Source organism: Bicyclus anynana, chromosome 2, assembly GCF_947172395.1.
Source record: "Bicyclus anynana chromosome 2, ilBicAnyn1.1, whole genome shotgun sequence".
NCBI lineage: Eukaryota > Metazoa > Arthropoda > Insecta > Lepidoptera > Nymphalidae > Bicyclus > Bicyclus anynana.
Genome location: NC_069084.1, coordinates 16,005,894 through 16,028,696, shown reverse-complemented (window position 1 = coordinate 16,028,696; position 22,803 = coordinate 16,005,894). Strand labels below are relative to the sequence as shown.

The window sequence follows — 22,803 nt, the reverse complement described above, 5'->3', positions numbered from 1 at the left end:
TATTTATTTATGTTATACATTTATCGATGGAATTGAATACTTGTACTCCGCGCCGTCCAGTAGACGCGGCGCTAACGTCTTAATGGCGCTCACTGTCATTTGGAAAGGCGGTCTTATTGTAATTTTAGTAAGGCGCTGTCTATTTTAGTTCAGGTTTTAGCCGCGGGACGCGAGCGAGAAGCATCGCCTGAGAAGACCCGAAGGCTGTTTCATATAATTTGCTAATGTTGGTAGGTCCAGGTTAGAGACCTGGACCTGGAGGTCGTATTACGTACAAACTACGGTGCGCCTATGATTTGACGCGGGAATCGATTTTGTAAAGTTTGAAGCGGCCTAAGGGTCGCTTTGGGACGGTGGGAAAAGGTCAAGATCGGACGGATCGTGGTTTTATAAAGCGTTAACTTTGAACGGAGAGATGCGCAATTAATGTATTACACCGTAGCACCCGCGGCCGCGTCTTCACCAAAAGTCCACGCGCGACAAGCAATATGTCAAGTGTGGCTACTTATGTGCCTTATTTGTAGATAGGTTAGGGACGTCTGGTTTGTATATAGCTTAGGATCAGGTAAGGAGTATGTGGGAACGATGGCGTAACCCAAGGTCAATGAACGTTTCCAGCTGACAAGATCAGCAAGCGGCGGCAGATGCTCGGCGCCGCTGGCCGACCTGCCGCTGTCGTGCTACAAGCACCAGCTGCACCTGCGGCGCTGCGACGTGCTGCGCTCGCCCACTGCCACGCTCGGACTGCGGTTGCATATTTACACGGAAGGTAACTATTGCAGCCTCGAAACCAGTATCGGGGAGCATTTGTACAGTGGGGTAGTTTTCTCATCAAATCAATCAAATTTAATATCCTACTAATATTATAAACGCGACAGTTTGTATGGACGTTTGGATGTTTGGATGCTTGTTACTCTTTAACACCGCTACTACTGAAACGATTTGGCTGAAATTTGGAATGGAAATAGATTTTACTCTGGATTAACACATAGGCTACTTTTTATCCCGAAAAATCCATGGTTTCTCGAGATTTGCGAAAACTGATGATTTTCATGGTATGAATGTTTATTACTCTTTCACGCATCGACGGTAGCAGCGGCGGACAGTCCATACAGGCGGATTCCCGCCGGGATACCTTATAAAAATCCATACAAACATATTCATTATTGTAATAAATATCTATGTATGGATGTATAAGAAACTAAATGAGTTTGTATCACGAGGTATGGGTTACCTTTACTTTGGGACGCCGTAGCCGCCGTAACGTAACCCCTCGCATTCTGAGAGGAGACTCTAGCTCATCAGTGAGCCGAACATGGGTTGATAATGATGAAGATGATGATGGGACGGCTTACCTTCATCAAAATTCTATCCTGCGCCACTAGTAGCTAGCGCCACATTTTTTTTATTAGTTCTTAATAGTTCGCTTAAGGATGGGGGGAGCGGTTGCAAGGGAAAATTGCTATACACGTTCGCTGCGGTACGAGGTCAATTGACCTCGTACGTCTAGCGTGTTCAAGAGTTACGAGGTCGATGGACCTCGTACCACACTACATGAAGTTTTAGTATGAATTCAAAGAACCTCGTACCGCACCAGAGGAAAATACAGAAATTTCAGTGCCGCAGCTAAAGTGTTAAGGCATCAATCAAGGCCCTCCTGGCTCCGGCACTGCACATAACCTCTTACCTCAGGTGTCCGCTCGGGCGAGCCGGCGTCGTCGCGGCGGCGCGTGGTGCGCTTCGGCGACAGCTGCCAGGCGGTGTCGCGCGCGCTGGCGGCGCCCGCGCGCCTGTACTACAAGGCGGACGACAAGATGCGCATCCACCGGCCCACCGCGCGCCGCCGCCCGCCGCCCGCCTCCGACTACTTCTTCAACTACTTCACTCTCGGTCTGGTGAGTTTCACCCGCGTACAGCCCGTAGCCGTAGGAATGAATGGATAAAATATAGCCTATAGCACTCGGTGATAGTGTAGCTTCCAAACAGTCAAAGAATTTTTCAAATCGATTCAGTAATTTCGTGGCAAATTCAATGCAAATAAACAAACAATCAAATCTTTCCTCTTTACATTGGTTTGGATGTGATCACAACACGCTACACTATCTATCAACTTGTCAGACAATCTCAAGGTCTACAAAAATAACCACGCGTCATAGCACCGAATATTGAATCGCCTTCTTGTTTCTTTACAGAGTCCATGCATACGTTGTTCTCTTTTTTGAGAGAATGCGGCGGATGCAATGAAAGCGTATTACTTTCTCTGTTACGAACTTACTTATATATTGCCTAAGATCACAGCAGCCAGCAGCCATGTGGTCAGCTATGTCTATATATGGGACTAGCGGACGCCCGCGACTTCGTCTGCGTAAAATTTGATGTCAATTTTACTACTACCCCCTAACCTAACCTAACCTACCCTACCCCTACCATACCCCTACCCTATCACTACCCCAACCCTACCACTGCCCCGACCCTACCCCTACCCTACCCCTACCTTACCTATACCCTACCCCAATCCTACCCGTACCCTCCCCGTACCCTATCCCTTTCCTACCCCTATCCCACCCGTACCCCTATCTCACGCCTATCCTACCCCTACCCTGCCACTTCCCTATCCTACCCGTACCTCTACCCTACCACTACCCTACCTCTACCCCGACCCTACCACTACCCTAAACCCGGCCCTAAACCTACCCTACCCCTACACTACCCCTACGCTTCCCTACCCGTACCCTAACCTACCCTGTAACTTCTCTATCTTACTCCTACCCTTAGCAAAATCGGTCCAGTCCTTCGAGAGTGGTGGTATGACCAAGAGAAATAGAGACTTCTATGCTAATAATATAAAGAGGTAAAGTTCGTGTGGTTGTAGGAGGTAATCTCTGGATCTACTGGACCGATTTGGAAAATTGTTTTACCAATAGAAAGCTACGTTATTTGCGAGTGTCCAAGGCTATGTTTGATCCCCATATTCACACGGGAACGGGAACTACGTAAATGAAAGCGCCGGGCGTCATATAGTGGAATTTCTGCGTCTTTTAGAAATTTTGTATTATCTCCGAAACTATTTAAGTAATTAACATACTGTAAATGGCAAATCTTATCTCCATAATACCCTTGTGATTATTAAATAATTTATTTTAATAAGGATTAAAGTTTAGTTGTATAAATAATGACGTAAACCTAAGTATATAAAATTAATAATTTTTACAACACAAAAGGCCTTTTTTCTTCTATATATCAGCTTATATATAGAAGATAGATATATGGTGTCGCGGACTTTTTTGTAGAACTTTTAAAGATACATAAAGTCTCCATATATTAATTTCAATTTTACACAATAGTTAAGGCAGCGCATGCGAATAAGTCTGTATAAGAGGATTTTCAGTCCGACCTGTATGACAAAAACTGTGATAACTCGGCTAATATATATGATACCAATATAAAATATAACCTATAGCACTCCCCGATAATGTAGCATTCTACTGGTGAAAGAATTTTTAAAATCGGACCAGTAGTTCCGAAGATTACCCCATTTAAAAAATGTGACAAACTTACAAACTTACAAACTTTACCTCTTTATAATATTAGTATAGACTACGTATGTATATCTTTTACAAAATTAAGTTAACACAAAACACTATAATTACACTTACTAAGTTTTAATTAATTTATATACACAACAATCGAAATAATACCATAAAACGAAATAATAACTAATTACACGAAATACGTATGACGAAAGTCGAAAGTCGAAACGAAACGAATAAAATAAAATTACAAATTATTTATTTGAATTTAAAGTTTAAACCTGATTACCTGAACCTGGTCCTGAACCTAAACAAAGAAAGTACGACGTATCTAAACTAAAAATTAAAACTTAAAGTATGTCTCTAATCTCTATTTCTAAATCTAAAAAGCAAATACGTAAATAGACAGAGTCAGACAAACAGTACCTAGCTAACTTTAACTACCTACGTGGTACGTGCCTAGAAGTAGAACATAATCATTAACAATTAACATCGACTTGCCAAAATCTAAGTTAATTTTTCATCACCAACACCAATGTATGAACAATCAATTTCGATCATCATGTAGTCGGCATAAATCCCCCTAGCGAAGTACAAAAATATGGTGTTTTTGCTCAACGCCATCTATTGGTAAATGGATAAAACGCCTACATAGAGTTTAGTAACCAAAAATGCTGATCCCTATAAAATACGTAGAAACCTATAGAGGAAGGTTCAACTTAATTTGGCGGTTGGCGCTTAAACATAAGCGGCATTCCGCCTTTTAGAAATTTTGTATTATCTGCGAAACTATTTAACTAATTAACATACTATAAAGGGCAAATCTTATCTCCATAACATCCTTGTGATTATTAAATAATTTATTTTGATAAGGATTTAAGTTAAGTAGCATAAATAATGACGCAAACCTAAGTATATAAAATTAATAATTTTTAAAACACAAAAGGTACTATATCTGCTAATGTATAGAAGATAGGTACATGGTGTCGCGGACTTTTTTGTAGAACTTTTAAAGATACATAAAGCCTCCATACATTAATTTCAATTTTACACAATGGTTAAGGCAGCGCATGCGAATAAGTCTGCCTAAGAGGATTTTCGGTCCGACCTGTATGACAAAAACTGTGATAACTCGGCTAATATATATGATACCAATATAAATACCAATAATATATAGCCTATAGCACTCCCCGATAATGTAGCATTCTACTGGTGAAAGAATTTTTAAAATCGGACCAGTAGTTCCGAAGATTACCCCATTTAAAAAATGTGACAAACTTACAAACTTACAAACTTTACCTCTTTATAATATTAGTATAGATAAACAACAATCTCATTCAATTTTGTTTAATACGGAATAAGTAACTTTAAATACATTTGAATTGCAGGTTTCCTGTATCTTTACTGTATTAAGGATATCATCTCTGTATCGTGTTCAACATTTATGTTAATTTTATAACGTTAATTATTTATGTGAATCAGGAATAAAAACGGACCTAACATAGAACCTCGTGAAACCCCTCAACCATTTCAAAACCTAATGATACACAGAAATGCAACGTGCTATTCGTTTTAGGACGTGCTATTCGACGCGCGCACGCATCAAGTGAAGAAGTTCGTGCTACACACCAACTACCCGGGACACTACAACTTCAACATGTACCATAGATGTGAGTTCGAGCTCAACGTGCAACCAGACAAGTGAGTACTACTGCTTATGAATATTCATGGCATTATTATGGTCTTTTTGTACCATGTAATAGTTGACTGAATAAGCGGTCCCATCTTAGTTTAAGTGGTAAGCCTTTTGCCTATAACTGACAAAAACCTTACAGTAATGCAAAAATTAGATGACGGTAGTAGGCAAATTCTCAGAGAAGCTCTAAGCTCTGTTTACATTAGTAACCATAGTAACCACTTCTGCTCTTCATTTACCATTTCATGATTGCAGTTAAGCGTTAGCCTATATACATAAATCCCTAAAAGTACTAAAAGAACATTCTCTTTGACCGTGACATTTCCAGGTGTGAATCAAACGCACTAGTGGAGTCCCGCGGCGCGGTGTGCATCACCGCGTACAGCAAGTGGGAGAGCGTGTCACGTGCGCTGCGCGTGTGCGAGCGGCCTGTTGTACTCAACCGCGCCTCCTCCACCAACACCACCAACCCCTTCGGCTCCACCTTCTGCTACGGCTACCAGGACATGATCTTCGAGGTGACGTGTTAAGTTTAAGTGGCAATGAAGTGTGCATCACCAGGTACAGCAACTACGACAGCGTTTTGCGTGTATCAGCAGCCTGTTGTACTCAACCGTGCCTCTACCATCAACAGCTACCTCCACCTTCTGCTACGGCTACCAGGTCATGATCGACTGAGAACTACTAAGTTTATTGTGGTCTCTTTTCGAACCGAGGCACGTTTGGAACCCTCGTGACTTTATTTTTAAGTTTTCGACTTTAATTACCAATCATGACATAACTTGACTTTTCAAAAGTGCTTGTAAACTAAGCTTAATTAAAATAAATGAAATTTGAATTTGATCTTCGAGGTGACGTATTAAGTTGAAGTGCCAATGAAGTGTGCATTACCGGGTACAGCAAGTTCAGGTCAAAGAACACAGGCCCATTCTAGGGACTTTCAAACATCACGATCCTGAGCCGTCTGCATGCAGCGAATGCTTGTGAATAACAAATATTCCACGAGTGTATTTATTTGTTTTGTTTTTTCAGTTATTTACGATGAGTCTAGTCAATAACCACGATATTTTCATATTCATATATTAAATCGTTCATACAAGTGTATATTTTATTAATGAATGCTAATATTGCAGGTGATGTCAAACAACTACATAGCGTCGATAACTCTGTACCAGCCGGAGGGCGCGCGACCGCACTACGCCGTCAACTCGATCGCGTGACACACCAAGGTGACGTCACACTCCAACTTAAACTATACCATGTGCGCTGTAGCATGGTGCGGGTGACAGTTTCAGTGACGTTTCGTTTCACTCTTAAAAGTTGCGGCGAATTACAATTTATGACTTAGTATATCAGCTGTACCACATTCGTAATATATTAAATTATTAATAACTTTAGTAACTTAAATTTAACCCAACCAGAATGTTCTAGTCTGCAAATAAAATTAAATTGAAAGAAAAATTAAGCAATCAAATTAACAAGGCAAAACGTAACGCCATAGACATATTAAGTACTGACAGATGTCAACGTCATACAGCGCACATAGTGTAAAAAATTATGCATATCAGATCATATTATAACCTCCGACTTTTTTTATTGTGTATTAAGTATTAAATTGGTTCTTTGAAGGGGGGTAGGGGGTAGTTATGGAGATTAATTTACTTAATTTAGCGAATTGGGTTAATCAGGAAAAGAATTTGTGACTAAAAAGTCGTTTTCAATTCATGACTGTTTGGGGATTCATGAGGTTTTTCAAAATCGTAAATTGTTCAAAATTAAATAAGGTATATCGAAATACTCGTAACTTGGTAAAGGCAAAAAAGCTAAACCAATTTTGGAAAGATTGAGAGCATTGATCGGCATTTATTACCCTATTACACTCCGGGTTGCACTCCTTGAAGAGAATAAATATTAATTTCCAACAATAACCAAATATAGTTCGATATTGTACGATATTTTATTAATTAGTGTAATTTCAACTTGTCCCACCAGGTATCCCCAAGCAAAGGTAAAAAGTTCACATCCTGAATGCAGTCAGTTTGTCAGTAAACGCAAAAACCACTTCACTAGTGTGGCAACACTGCACGGCCCGCACTAACCCTCTGGCAAAGTGTAACATATCCTGCAAACAAGCAACCTAAGAGGTAACAGTATTTAAAAAAAAATGTGATAAAAACTGTGAAAAAAAAACTATAAAAAAAAAATAAAAGTGAGTGACCGATCTCAAGGCGTGTTAAATAAGTTTTATTTAATTCCTTAGCAGCAATGGACAGTAAAAAAATAATATTGTTTTTTAAACATGTATGTATGTAAGTTAATAGACAAGGTTTCCCTTAATAATGGTAAATAATAAATAAAATGAATTAGTCGAATGTGTTCTTAAGTTTTACAACTTGTAAAAATCTGAATTTTTCATGGAAAAAAAAATTAAACGTAGATCTAAGGTGTTGTAAATATTTTTGGATTGGAGAGTACGATATAATGTCATAAATCGAATGTATTTTTTCTAAATTGAGCGTTTGCTAGCGCGTGTGTTATTGTGATAAAAATTACTAAAAAAAAAATGTGCAAAAAATATTTTTTTCTCGATAGCACCACAATGTTGCCATGGATGGCTTTTTATTAGTATATAGTTATTTAATTTATCTAAAAAAAATAAATTATACTTGACAAAGATGTTTTCGCAAATCAATTATTATTATTATTCTATATAAAGGCTAATATTTTCATAGTAGGAACTGTGCACCTTGTTCACATTTCTTTAGAAGTAGGACATACGATTTTACTTAAATTATTGATAAAAATCAATCTCAGTAGTAATAAAAACTTCATTTGACAGGTGTCAATAAATTTTACAAAAGCACAATCCTTAATATGAAATTATTGTCTGTGTGTGTTTGAATATCACGTCGTTGTTGTATTTTATTCACGAATACGTCGACAAATTAGTTATTTTTAGTTAATTTTCGACTCCTTTACACATTATTAATTAAAAGTGGTGGGGTTTTAACTGGTCTATGTATTCATTTGTATGCATTATAGTAATTTGAAATGTGTGTACTAGGACTGGCAATACTACTACGAATTGGCTTCTTTGACATTTGATATCATTCATTTGTTACTTGAACTTTGCAAATACTTTTTACTTTTTTAATCAGCTTATACAGAAAAAAAAATCAAAATCGGTAATAGTTATTTTCAAAACTTAGGGCTTGTAATAAAACGAAATATGTGATTCATAAAAATATCTATCTGCTATAAAATAATGCTACAAATGAATATATGGGTGTGGATTTACTTATTAATTAATAATAATAATTACTTTTAATTAAATAAAATTAAACCCTTTTTAATCAACTTATTTGTCTTTGCTCACGACGTGCGCAAGTAGGTTAGGGTTATAGGCTTCGATGCTTGGAATGTGTAGAATGCGATGTTTTGTGTGAATGGAGTGTGTTAGATTAATGTCACAATTACACTTCGAACATTTGAGTGGGATCTTAAGATAGCAGCACACTGACACTTTAACTGACGAGCTTATTGTTTTATAGGTATTTTTTAACATTTTTTTTAACCGACTTCTAAATAGAGAAGAGGAGGTTATTTTCAATTAAACCGTATATTTTTTATATGAATACAAGGTTAAGTTATCATAATAGCTATACAAATCATGCCCATCAGAATGGTTTTTCACAGGATTTCCGCGTAGGACAGTCAGGCTGATCCTTTGCGCAAAAAATAAGTCTTTGTCACTCGACTAGTGACAAAAAGTGCTGACTTATTTTATTACAATAAAACTAAATTAAAAAACCTATTAAAACTATTATAATAAAACTAAATTTTCTTTGAGAAAATTTTGACTACATGAAAATTTTAGTTTTTAAATATGTTTTTGACAAAACGGGCCTAAACGTCTGTCGGCCATGATGGTCTAAATTTAACCGTTTCATGACGTCACTATAACAAATCCCAACGGAGCGTTTGACAAAAATATTAGTTAACAATTCGATTGACGTTTAGTACATCAAGTAACATTGTGACGTCACAAAATGGACGACAGCGTTTTTGACGTTTGAAAAATATATGGTTTTAAAATTAGTTTTATAAGAAATGATTAACTTTTATTAATTAATATCGATATATTTCGGACCCCTATTCCATGTACTATGCGAAATTATTATATTAAATTAATGTATAACAAGTTTATGAGTCAACTACCCTATTAGCCGCGGTGAAATGTTTTACACAACTATTGGGCCCTATTGGTATGCAATGAAAGTTCTTATAAGTAGTTATAATGGTGTAACTAACAAGACTTTGTTTATGAAGTTAGTTAATTATATATATTTTGTCACATTAAGGGTACCTACACTCTACACTAATGCACATTGACCTATGGAATCATGTTGTAATTTTTTTTTTTTTTCATTTTTTATTTTTGCCTCTATCTATAGCAATGTTTAACGTATTTACTAATAAAGTTTAGTATGGTGAAATATTGTATAATTAATCGGTCTATGAATTGGTTTATTTTAGAATTTAAAATGCATAAATGAAGGAAAAAGTACTGTTTATTGTGTACCAAATTTTCACAAATCATTATCTTAAGATCCCGTTCAAGTGTGAGAGTTTTATAGAAAACCACTATCAGACCAAAATAAAATATACGCGGTTAATTTTTTTTAACTAAGATTATTTACTTACCTAGAAAAATTGTAGTTCAATTCTGACTTAACTCATGAGTTAAGTTCAATGCAATATTTTAATTTCTTTTTAATTTTTGTTTTCGTACTACGAGTATGTCACGACTTACTAGAAATGGGTACATGACTATGATCTATATACACTGCGTAAAGGTAATCATAAGAAATAACAAAGCAAAGGAGATGTCTGAAATAGGGCCCACGTTTCAGAATGTTACAGAAATTAAAAATGTACTAAAAATCTTGTATATTTTACTAGATTATTACATTAGAATATTCGCCAAAAGGGAAAATAATCTGATTTCATTATTTTCACACCAATCGTAGTGATTTACATATCTTCTTTGATGCGTATTTCACTGATTGTCAGTTGTCTTTGCAAACGTGTGCTGTCAATGTCAAAATCAATCAATGAATGAGATGATAATGTCAAATATCTTAATTTGATTAAATACATATGACAAGTTAGTGTCAAATCTTTATTAAAACTGTCGCCTGTCAGTTGACACAGATAATGCGATGAATTTTATGTCAAAGGGATACGAATTATCGCCCACCTGTAACAAGTAATTTAACTGATCAGACAAATATAGATTTCTTTGAAACTTGGCCTCATGAGTTCTCCTTAATTGTCCTAATTTATTGGCAATTTTCAGCTCTGTATCATTTGTATAATTTGGGCCCGAGATTGTATGGAGACTGGGTTTATCCTTTATATTAACCTTAATTCTACGCCTCATAAATAGATACATACCTACTATATTATGTGCTGGGCGCATAAATGCAAAAGATCATACCTACTTTTTATTTTTGCTCCTCCCTTATTCAGACTCGGATAAAAATAACCTGAAAATATGATATTATTTATTTGCATACTAAATGAAATATAGATACATTAAGGGAGTCATTTACCCAATTACTATACTCGTATTTTACCTATTATTTTGGTTCCTTAATCAATAATCGAATCAATGAAATAGATATTTTATATTTTATTTTTATGGTTACAATTTCGTATTAAGTTTTTATGTATATTTTACAAAATCATAGTCAAATATTATACTAACAGATATAACTGTACCTCATTTTTATTCAGTCAATTTTGTATATCGTGCCAGTGTGCGTGCAAATTTTAATCTCCATTTTGTTTGGTTCTGCCGAGATGTTGAGATTGGTTTATGAAGAAAGTTAAAGTCCAAAGACAAAGTCAGTTCTTTACTCAGTGAGAACTTATGTTCATTTTGAAAGTTAAACAATTAAACTCTACTGAATGTTTTAATCGTTAAATAAAATGAATATGTAATACATTTATTTATAAGAATGTGGTTAATGCATATCTTATAATTAAGTTTCTTTTCAATAGAAAATTTGACGAGAATCGAAAATTACAAACACTTGATGTATATAGAAGTTATGACACCTTTAAATAAATTTTGACATCCCAGCAGAACACAACTTCTAGCTAAGGTCCATAAACCATTTAGTATTTAAAAGCTACTTTAAAAATGATGATATGCTTTTAATTATTAAGTGTTTTTTTTGGCTTTGAAGTCTAAAATTCAATGAAATGAGCTTACAGCATCGCTTGGTCTGGCGCTGGTTGTGATGTTATACAGTTTCGCTGTTAAGGCAATACGATATGTGGGTTTGTTTATGGTCATAAGGTGTAATGTTGCTTCATTTTACCTAATTTTGAAATGCTTTTTGGACTGAGCCTTATGTAAGACATATCTGCATACAAATATATGTATCTTATACTAGCTGACGCGCGGTTTCGACCAAGTGGTTCCCGTTCCTATAGGAATATGGTGATAATATCCTTCCTTGATAAATGGGCTAACACTGAAATAATTTTTCAAATCGGATCATAGTTCCACCAAACAACCAAACAAACTCTTCAGCTTTATAATATTATATTACACATACATAAGTATTTGGTCTATACATAGATTGCCATTTACTTATTATAAATGATAAAATACATAATTTAATAGATTTGTATCCACTATTTTGATTAGATGGACTGCCGATTTTATTGTTATTTTTCCGTTTTTTTTTTCTATAATTTAAACGGTTTTTTTAAAATATATTTAATTTTTATTATGCATGTATTTTATTATTTTGTATTCTTAGTTATTAGCCAAACGTAAATATTTGTAAAAATGGACATACATACATACGCGCGAAAAACATTACCCTCCTTCTGACGCAGTCGGGTAAAAATACAATAAATTAATCATTTTTCACCTGTAAAAAATGAGATAAGTAGCAACATTTGAAGTTTATCATCAGCTCTACGTGACTGGAGTGCAAAGTTCTATTATACTTGGAAAAGATTAAAATATGGCGTGATGGCGGACGTTTTATCTATAATAGTAGATAGGTAGACACTATCAAGACAACAGTAGCTAAATCAATTTAATGATTTGCACTTTTTAATTTTATCTGATACTCTATAAGCCAGTGTAGTAATTTGTACCTACTTCTAGCGCAACTTTCACGCTTTGTTAGAATGTAAAGGGTTGATTGAAAAAAAATAATCACACTAATATTTTATATTATAAATGCAAAAGTTGATTTGTGTGTATGTTTGTTCCTACTTTATGCTGCGGCTACTGAAGCGAAATAGATTTCACTCTGGTTTAACACATAGGCTACTTTTCATCCCGGAAAAATCCATGGTTCCCGCGGGATTTGTGAAAAACTGAATTCTATGCGGACGAAGTCGCGGGCGTCCGCTAGTCATGAATAATCCAGACGCAAAATCGTCTTATGACAAATTGTCGTTACAATACGAGTAGGAACTATACTAGAGATAACAGTCGGTCGGCAGACGATAAATTAATTTTCACGACAAAGTGGGAACGAGCCCTAATATTCTTTGTTTTATTTTGAGGCATAATTTAGAGCTTCTTATTTTGTACCTTCATATAATAAAATATTAATGGCTTTGAATAACAATTTACACTTATTCTTAGGTTCAATGTTTATTTATTATTAAAAAAAGGAAACTATATGAACTACAAGAGAAAGGCGACCTTATCACTAATAGGGTACTCTTCCAGGGAGCATCCATGTAACTTTTATGTAATTACCGAATCGAAAACAGCTTGAGAGACGGGAAGTTGCAATAAAATAAAATACTTACACTACAATTTAAATACCCTAATAAATACAATTAATACTATAAAGATATTTAATATTATATCTGTCTTATCTTTATAGCCGGCGATGTTGTGACAAAATGACTAATGATTAGATATTATTTTCTGATCATCTGGATTTCAAGTAAATTCAATCGCTTTAAATGGGTTTTAGATAATTTACTACATTCAAAATTGCGGACGATCATAAATAAGTCACTAATTTTTGGAATCCTATTATAGATTTTTTTAATGCTTTATTTATTGCTTTATTTATTTATATAAATATTTATTTCATGCAATAGCCAATAACTGTAGTAGTTGTCTCGTCATTTGTGTCTTACATATTATAGGCTCACGTACAAAAAGTATTTCATAGCACATAAATAAACAATTAATTTAATTAATGCACAAGTAATGTGTGATTGTGAATACATGTGGCTGTGGTGCCATAAAAAAAATGAAAAAATTGACAAATAATACATTAAAAAAAGTATTAATTATAAGGTAGCGACAGCTGCGCCCTCTATCTGCTGTTGTACGGAGGTTATTATATTAAAAAATACTCATTTATTAATGTTAAATTGTGCAGTGTAAAACTAAAATGTAAAATAGTTATGCGGCTAAAAATCATGAGCTACTGAGGGGTATGAGCCCTGGGGCAAGTTATAAACTATTGAGCTGTTATTCCTGCTACAATATTTTCAATAGCAGCCCGGAATTGGAAAATTGTTGGTTCCATATACTTCCACGTGCTTCGGAAAGCACGTAAAGCCGACAGTCTCGGTTTTTATCTAATAGTTAATACTTAATACTTTAATAGTTATTGTTACGAAGTCAAACATTATTTATCATTCCATTGGAGTAGAGTTTACGCTGAAAAGCAAAAAATAAAAATAATTTGCAATTATGTACAAAAACATTAACATTTCATTATATTAATTAAGTAAACATGTCAATTGTTAATTTGAATTAATTATTTTAAAAGTTTTTGTGTCAGAAAATAAAATTCTATACTCATTCATGACCGCACTGCTCAAACCATGTAACAGCCATGATGAGTCGGACAAAACTATAAACGATGCGAGTCATGATGGGTGCCCCCTCCAAGCTATCCTATAGACTTTGGTGCGCAAATGTATGTGTGACGGAGTGTATAGGTGTTAAATTGGTGTAGGTGACTCATGAGTTCGAGGTAGTCTGTTACGGCAGCTGGCTTCTGAAGTCTATCAGTGTGGCGGAGTCTGTGTTGAGCTTGTTGGTTCCGTAGACTCCATCACAAGGCTGCCCACTTGATTTCAAACGTTTTTCCTTATCCATTCCACATAATGCACAGTCGAAAAATAATATGATAATTTCCGTATAAACATTAGATGAGGATATTTTTATAATGATAGTTAGCTTATGTTCGTCTCTCTGTGGCTTGTACCGTCACAGGTTTATCATCTAATTCATAACGTTGTTTGTATGTATTCATTATGTCGGCCTACTAAATTAATATAACAACTAATGGGGTAATGAGAACTAAAAATAGTAAACATATCAGGGAAGCTTTATAAAAAGTAAATGGAATGTTATGAAACGTTATATAACACGTTACAAATTATTACTGTTATATAAAATTAAATACGAGTCAAACCATGTTTGGATTTTGAATACAAAGTAACATGAGTAATTGGAATGTTATAGTGTTATATAACATTTTGTAACTCGTAACGTTTAGCTTCCTATCGGATGTAATATACAACTAACACGGGTGTAACAATAAAAGTATGTAATGAAAGTGGCACTCTTGTCCAGCTTGTCGTGTTGTAATCATTATACAGCTGTTAAATAGCGTATCAACTTTTATTGTTAACTTATCGTGTTAGTTGTATGAAACGGACGCCACACCGACGTCCAACTATCTTGTCTAACGTATTCGACCAATCACAACACTCGTCAGTTTGAGAAATTGTTTCCGATTGGTGGATTACAACATTGACGTAAGTTTGTGTCGGTGTGGTCCTTGTTTAAGTTTTATCCAAAAATTAGGGTAACTACCCTCAATTTTTTTGAATAAAAAGCAACATTTGACACAAAGGCTGGCATAAAAATCGTATAATATAACTAAAGTAAGTATATTACATGTAGCGGTGTTATATTATGCATTTAGTGATACAAAAACATTATGATTAGCGTGTAAAGAGACCCACTCAACAACGGTATATATATAACTATTTTTTAGTTTATTTTAAGTAAATAAAAAAGTCATGAAGCATAATGTAATTAAATAACTTTTTTAAGGCTGTATATATTTCTCATTTCAGATATTAAGTGTTGCCAGATTGTACCACTAAAAAACATTATAAATTAAGGGATTGTTTATACAATACGATTAGGCATTAAAATCTATAGAATTATAATATTTTCGTTAGTCTAGTTTTAAAATTAAAAAAAAACACCTAACGAATCGATTACTAATCTTTCTATTGTCTGGTATAGCGGTAATATAAAGTGTATATTTGATTATTTTAAAGCCTCAACGTTCAATGTTACGCCTGTTAAAATAAAGTGAAATTCGCTTTATCGAAAGGTGAAATTAAACGGCGTATTATAGTCGTTTTAAGAAATATGTGCGATGAAAAGTTGCCAGCGTACCAGACATATTTTTAGGTTATGGGCCCACGTTAGGTTCCCGCCACACATATTGTACGCACAACCCCTTAAGTAAAATAGCCAATATTTAATTTATTGCTAGATATATTGTTGTAAAATTGTTGAAAATCCATTTGTTATTATTATGTTTGAATGCTAATCATTTTGCATAATCTATATTATTTTATGTGATTTACACTTCCTTTTGCATAAATAACATTGTTGTAAATGCATTTTTTTTTAAATACTCGCACACTGATAAGGAGAATTCTTCATTGAATAGATTAGAAAATATTTTAATGTGTGACATCATCACGTGTTTCTAATCCATATCTTTAAAGTGTTTTATCATGGGCGTTTTTTTTTGTTTTCGACAATATTTGGAAGTGCCATACTGGCTAACTGATAAACGATCTGCAGTCATATTGCTTTCTCAATGTAATTCCAAGCAGTAGCGTGCACAAGGTCTTTAACTAGGGTACGCACTATACGTACAAATGGGGACGATGACTAGGTTTGAATTTATTGATTTTGAGACATTCGAATAAATACAAAAACAAAGATTGGAACGAAGAAGGATATTTGTAAAATAAAAAATAAGATTATAAAATTTCAGAATCACACAATACATTTTTAGCTTCCTTTACATTCATTGGCTCATTAAATCCCAGTAGCTCCGAAAGTAATGATCGCAGATACCCTCTTACTTCTACAAAATTACTTTACTATTATTAGCATACTGTTAATATACAAATAATACAATTCATAAAAACTTTCATCACTCCTATTTTTCAAAATAGAAAATTCCTTTTTAAAAAAAAAATAACTTGTAATGAATCCTCAGGTTAGGCGGTTCATTTTTGCTTATATGAAGTGCATACTGCCTACGAGTATGTTCAGCACGAAACCGCTTTGAATTTTTCTGTGCTTACTTCCTTCTTTTCTACCCGCTTTTCAATGAACATAACATGAAAAAATCAAGTGTAAATCAAATAAAGACGTTATGGTATAAAAAAAGGAAATTCTAAATTCAAAGTGTAAATCACATAATTTATGAATAAACAAATTAATAGGATGAGAGCCAGTCATAGCTAGTAATGCCTCATTTTATGAAGGCAGAAACGCTTTACGGTTAAGGGCCCAAGAGTCCAGACGACATAATAGGGTAGTTGACACTTTTTTTAAGGGTCTTAAATTGTTCAATAACGTTCTAATAGATTGAAAAAAATTCATCATGTTGTTTGAAACATGAATTATAAAAAAAAAAAATTTTTTTTTTTGACAATACGAGCCAAGATATGTGTATGCAGGTCTATATTTTATGTGTTTCAGGAAGACACGTAAATATTAAACCCTAATCAAACGATTTAGTGATTGACAAAATTATTAGTCAATAATTAGTTTGACGTCTAATAATTGCTGTCATCAAGTAAAATCGTGACGTCACAAAAAGGAAGACATGGTTATAGGCGTTTTTGACGTTTGGAAAAATTTTAAAGAATCATGAATTTTCAATTGAGTTTTCTATGAAATCCATAACTTTCATTAATTAATATCGATATATTTCTGATCCTTATTCCATGTATTATACGAAATTAATATTGTTTATATTCAATTTCATATAAGTTAACTAAACTATCAGTACCTACCAGTACCTACCGTACTTTCCTATGGTATGAACACAGGCTGACGAGGTTTTAGCGTTCTTAAAATGTGGTATTGTCTGGTTAGACTGACTCTTAGTCTATAACCTTAAGTAAAGAAATGAAAATGATCGTTGTGTGCAGTAGCAATAATTCTGTTTCGGAATGTATGAAATGATATGATTTAGGATGCACTTATAATAATTATTATTATTTAGCCAATTATAACGAAAAACAATAACATATTATTTGAAAGCGCGAAAAATGCATTCATATGAATGGCAAATTCTTAGGAAAACTGTCTGACAAAGATAATGATGGATTTGCTGTCAAACGGATATGTACGATCAAGTTACACGATTGTCTACCAAAAGTGCAATTGCGTAACTAGACTGCGTTGTCACAGTAAAGATATTACAAGCAGTATAATAACTCGGCCGTATTTTTGAAATAAATACCTACAGCCGCGCGGTACGTAAACATGTCATAGGGCTGCCCGCCTCCAGCAATTTAATTACATTTGCTAACTTTGTGTTTCCACTTAGTTTTGTGATTGTAAATAAACTTTTTTTATATAAACAAATAAAATACTTTGTAAATTGTAGTAAAATGGGAAGTGATAAATAAAAATGCGTGTTTTTTGATTGGTTGATTTAATTAAGGCTGATACTACGTCAATGATCTTGAAGGATTGGTCGTATTCTTAAACATATTTATTTCGGTGATGCCATCTAGGTATTACCTCCACACTACGTGAACAAATAAAAAAAAAAGATAAATACCTTCATGAAATTGTAGTGATTTAAAATAGATAATGAAACAATGAACAAACGCACTAATTGTCCCTACGATACGATAGTTCCCCTAGATTTCTCTAGGATGCCATTATCAGATCCTGACATGAAAAAAATGGGACTAACCTGAAAGAATATTCATCCAAACAAAAAAGAAACGGTTTACAAATGACGGAAATATCGCTGTAAATACGATACGATCCTTTTTGGAAGTCGGTTAAAATTCTTGTCACCAATGCCAAGCTGAGCAAAAGTTTTATGAGCTTGCACATTAAAGCGCATAAAATCCGCCATTTTGATTTTTTAAGAACTAAGTTACCCAGTGACACTCGGCCTATCTAGGCGAGTCTAATGACATATCATTTATCAGTATGTGTGCTTGGCAAATTTGTTCGTAACACTCCCGAAGGTCGGCGCGGTCCGGGAGGGGGGTAACGATGCCCAGCGCGTACGACTTCACACCCGCGCAGTCCTTTCCTCCCGTCGCCCGCATACAACAACAAGTCATAACATTCAAACACATACTCCTCCATTGGGCTTCGCCGCAGTCGGGTAACAAAACACAAATGATCCGAGCACAGTCACACAAAACATTGTACAAGCAGTCGAGGTTTTAACACAAGCTTATCGTACCTACTGTATCGTGATTCATGAACCGCGTATAACTACCTATTTCAATCGTGTCAATCACTTTCCTTTACTCTATTCATTTTATTTACTAATCCAGATACCTACCTTTATTCTGGAGATAAAAGGAAATATTAAAAAATACAAGATTATGTACCTACCTACTAATAAGTAAATTTATTTTAGTCTTACCTTTCAGAGTTTCCAGGTAACTTAAAAAAAGTTATCTCTGGATGGGATAATTTTGAATTCATGCATCCAATAACGGCACAGTATTTCCTACTGGTCATAATTAAAAAAATCAAATACTATTAATACACTTTACTCTGTTAATACACCGTGCGTTCGTTCGTCACCGCGGCACATTCGCGACTGTCTTCACCCTACGATCACCCCATGTTCAAGGTGCGTATAGCTCGCGTTTCGACCTCTAGTATGAAGTCCAACTACTGGTTGTAATATCTTTACTGTGGCGTTGTCAATGCTATTGTTTTTCGATAGACATTTGTAATATTCGATTCTTATCTCAATTATTTTACTTTTCAGCTAATACTGAATAATTAGAATTCCACATGACAGTTTATGTATCTTACAGTTCGGAAGTGACCACTCAGTTTTTTTTTATAACTTAACAACAATTTGCATCTTGACTGCGATCTCAGTTATCTTATTATCTGTTCCCTGTTTAATTTAACTCATACCTCTGACTGGGTTCCATTCCGATTCGAATTCCATTCGATTCGATTCGATTACATTCGATTATACAGAAAGAAATTTTTTTTAGTACGGATATTTTTATATTTTGTACATAAACAAAATTTAATGAACACGTATTTTTTCTTTTTTTTTTAACTCAAAAATAACAAAGTTATCGTTAGCTAAAGTTATTTACGTTTAAACAGAATTTGAGGGTCACCCTATCGCTGTACTAGGTAATAGGCAACTACAAAATCAGCTGGTAGGTAGGTTAGCGAGCGCCAGCGCCGAGAGCCGTTGACCTTTGTGCGTTTATTTTATTTTTGTTTGATACCTATTATTTTTATAATAATTAAAGATCGTCACTTTTGAGCTGAGTACCGATATTCCTTTCATACTTTATTGAGCTTAGGACCATCAATAATGCCTGAAGTGCATGCGTAATAATAATAATAAAAACTATGAACTTTCGATTGAAATAATGAAATACAAATGATGATTATTATTACGCAAACTTTTGCATTAAAGGCGTATTTAAAAAATTGTAATCAGCATATTTACATTAATCAATGATATCTACTTACTAAGTTTGTTTTTGTTAATTTGAAAATTTTAATCACTGTATTTTAACAATTGTTCGAAATGAAGTCCATTCCTTTCAAGGCACAACCGAGCACGTTTTAATAAAATTTTCATTTAGTTTATTTAAAACACTTGTTCCTCACATTAGGCACTGCGGGGTTCAGGATTCCTTGGGCTCGTGGCCTAGGAACACTCACTCGTACATTGTGCAAGCTGCACGAAGGCGTTCATTGCTGAGCAACTACACTCGCCCCATTTCGTAATAGTCGCGATTTGAAAATCCCGACATAGTAAATGCGCAAGCGACGGCAGATTGTCTGTCACTGGTCGCCCATCGGCAATTCGGTAGGCGTCCTCGGGGTTTTTTCGATCCCCTCACCTCTGCCACCCCCGTCAGTCGAAGCCGAAGCGATATGCCTACGGCCGGTATTTCTTTGTCGGCGTCTTACAAAGTGCCGCCAGCATTTGCGCAGTTTGTTTGGTAATGTGTCCATTATTTTGTTATTTCTGAGACATAAATTGATAAAAAAAAATTACATAAAATGTATCGAACTGTTTGTAGATTTATGTTCTATTAATGATACTGAACCACGAAAAAAAATATCGGTACTAAAGTCCGAATCACCCTGTATGTAAGTATTATATATTATCACAAAGTATTTTAAATTGTTTTTATTTAATTATAAAAAGGTTCTAGTAAAATTCGTTTATTCATTATTTTTATCAACATCAGTCTTTTAGTTATCGACGATCATCTTCAAATGAACTGGTAGTAAACGATCTGTATGATTTGTAAACTGTTGTAATGGGATTCGAGTTATCAGAGATAATCATGTCACTGTGTTTTGAGAAGCGATACACAGCTGTTTCAAATTAAAGGACTATATCGATAAGTTATCGGTAATATGTTTAAAATACTATACGCAGAGTGATAACACTTCAATTGTTTCTATTTAAGTCTTTTTGAAATTCTTTTATCCACAATATGATGTAATCAATAAAATAAGGATATTGAATATTGATGCGTCTCGCAGTACTGGCTTTATATCACTTATTATTTATATATCATTTTCATAGAATGATGCGAATTTTATTTTTTAAGATGCATCACGGTTTTAGCAATATTATTTTGTACTGAATTATATCTGTTATACGTGTATATACATATAAAAAACAATGTATTTAATTTATTTTGGTGAAATAAATGTTATAAATTTTGAGAATATGACAATAGTTCTTACAAAATTCATAAAATAGTATAATTATAAATTCAATGGAGAAATAATGCTTTTTAATTCAGTGACTTTGAGAGACAACAGAATTCGGATTATTGTTTTTTTTTATAATGAAAACTGTTCAGAAAACTGTTCAGGTTTACCCAATTAACTTAAATACTAGGAAAACTAAAAAAGAATTATATTGATTGTCAAAGTTACAAGTAGGTTAAAAAGCAAAATTTTAAGTGACCAATACAATATAATTCGTTTTACAATATCTTAATATGATTTGTGATATCATCAATATTTTGCAATTATATTGTATAATTTGATAGTAGTTACATTGAGTACGTTAATTTTAATTATTTATGTAACACTAAAGAGTTATATTTATTTAGTTTATTAGTGTTGCACCATAATTAAAAATTAACGTTTAAAAATAATCGTTTTGGCTATGAAATAAATCATTTAAGATGCTTAAAAAATGACATTATAATTATAAATTGTATCCTTTTTGTAAAAAAAAATCTGTCGACAATCGTTATTTAATTTCTGACTTACGTATTCTATACTACAGTTAATTATACCGTAACCTTTGTGATCACTAAGAAATTCTCGTTTTATATACATTCAAGTGGGTATATTTAAAAAAAAATGAAAAGTGTCTCAAAAAATACCAAAAAATCAATAAAGGATTTCATACCGAACTTCGTGCTTTTATTATGACTATAACCACAATATTTAAATAAATTAATAAATTATTATCAATCAATGTAGAAGTTACCTACGCTACCTACAGTCACAGAAAACATATGTACCTACAAGTACCTACACTACACTGAAATGATGTAGGTAGGTATCTATGCATTTCTAAACCATTCACCCAATAGTATTATATTAAGGTCGATATTGACGGAAATGATTTACAATCAAATAAGATAGCGCTACCCTACGAGAGGCGAAAAAACTACCATTTCAAGGTCAGTAGGTACTTTGTAGAATAGTTTCAACTAATATCCATATTTTCTTGCTCTATGGTGGACTTGTAAATCGTTATGTATTAACGAGTAATTAAGAAAATGTTGCCAAGGTAAGTACATTTTAAGTGCGCTGAATATATCTTATCAATAAATAATAATCGTTGACCACATGACTATACATATGACTTTAACCTTCACTCCTATTAATTAAAAAAATATTGAGTCGTCTATTAAAAGGCGATTAACTTAGTAGGTTACCTACATTGAACGTTAAAACCGAAATACTGTTAAATGGATCAATTTATGAGATTCCTCTACTCTATCAGAACATAAAAATAAACAGTGGGTTAAAATATTGCTATTATAATAATTATCATACTACGTGAAGGCATAATACCTATGTTACGAGTAAGTACGTAAGTTTTTACGGATATAAAAAACTTGACTTGGGTTTTTTGTGTTTATTCATTTCGATAATTTACTACTAGTTTCTTTGAAAATAAAAATATAATTTTTCACCTCAAGATTAGGCACATGTACCTACATCAATACCAT

General features: G+C 33.9%; 1 protein-coding gene across 1 annotated transcript in view; it reads left to right on the top strand.

The window, feature by feature from the left end:
- LOC112055500 (PHAF1 protein CG7083) overlaps positions 1-21,975 on the top strand; it is a 39,871-nt gene extending 17,896 nt beyond the window's left edge. The window contains exons 6-11 of the mRNA XM_024095644.2: positions 619-769; positions 1,693-1,895; positions 5,107-5,231; positions 5,555-5,744; positions 6,360-6,455; positions 7,219-21,975. Coding sequence (XP_023951412.1) covers positions 619-769; positions 1,693-1,895; positions 5,107-5,231; positions 5,555-5,744; positions 6,360-6,446 — 756 coding nt within the window. The 3' untranslated portion in view covers positions 6,447-6,455; positions 7,219-21,975. The remainder of the gene's footprint in view (positions 1-618; positions 770-1,692; positions 1,896-5,106; positions 5,232-5,554; positions 5,745-6,359; positions 6,456-7,218) is intronic.
- Positions 21,976-22,803: the final 828 nt, after the last annotated feature.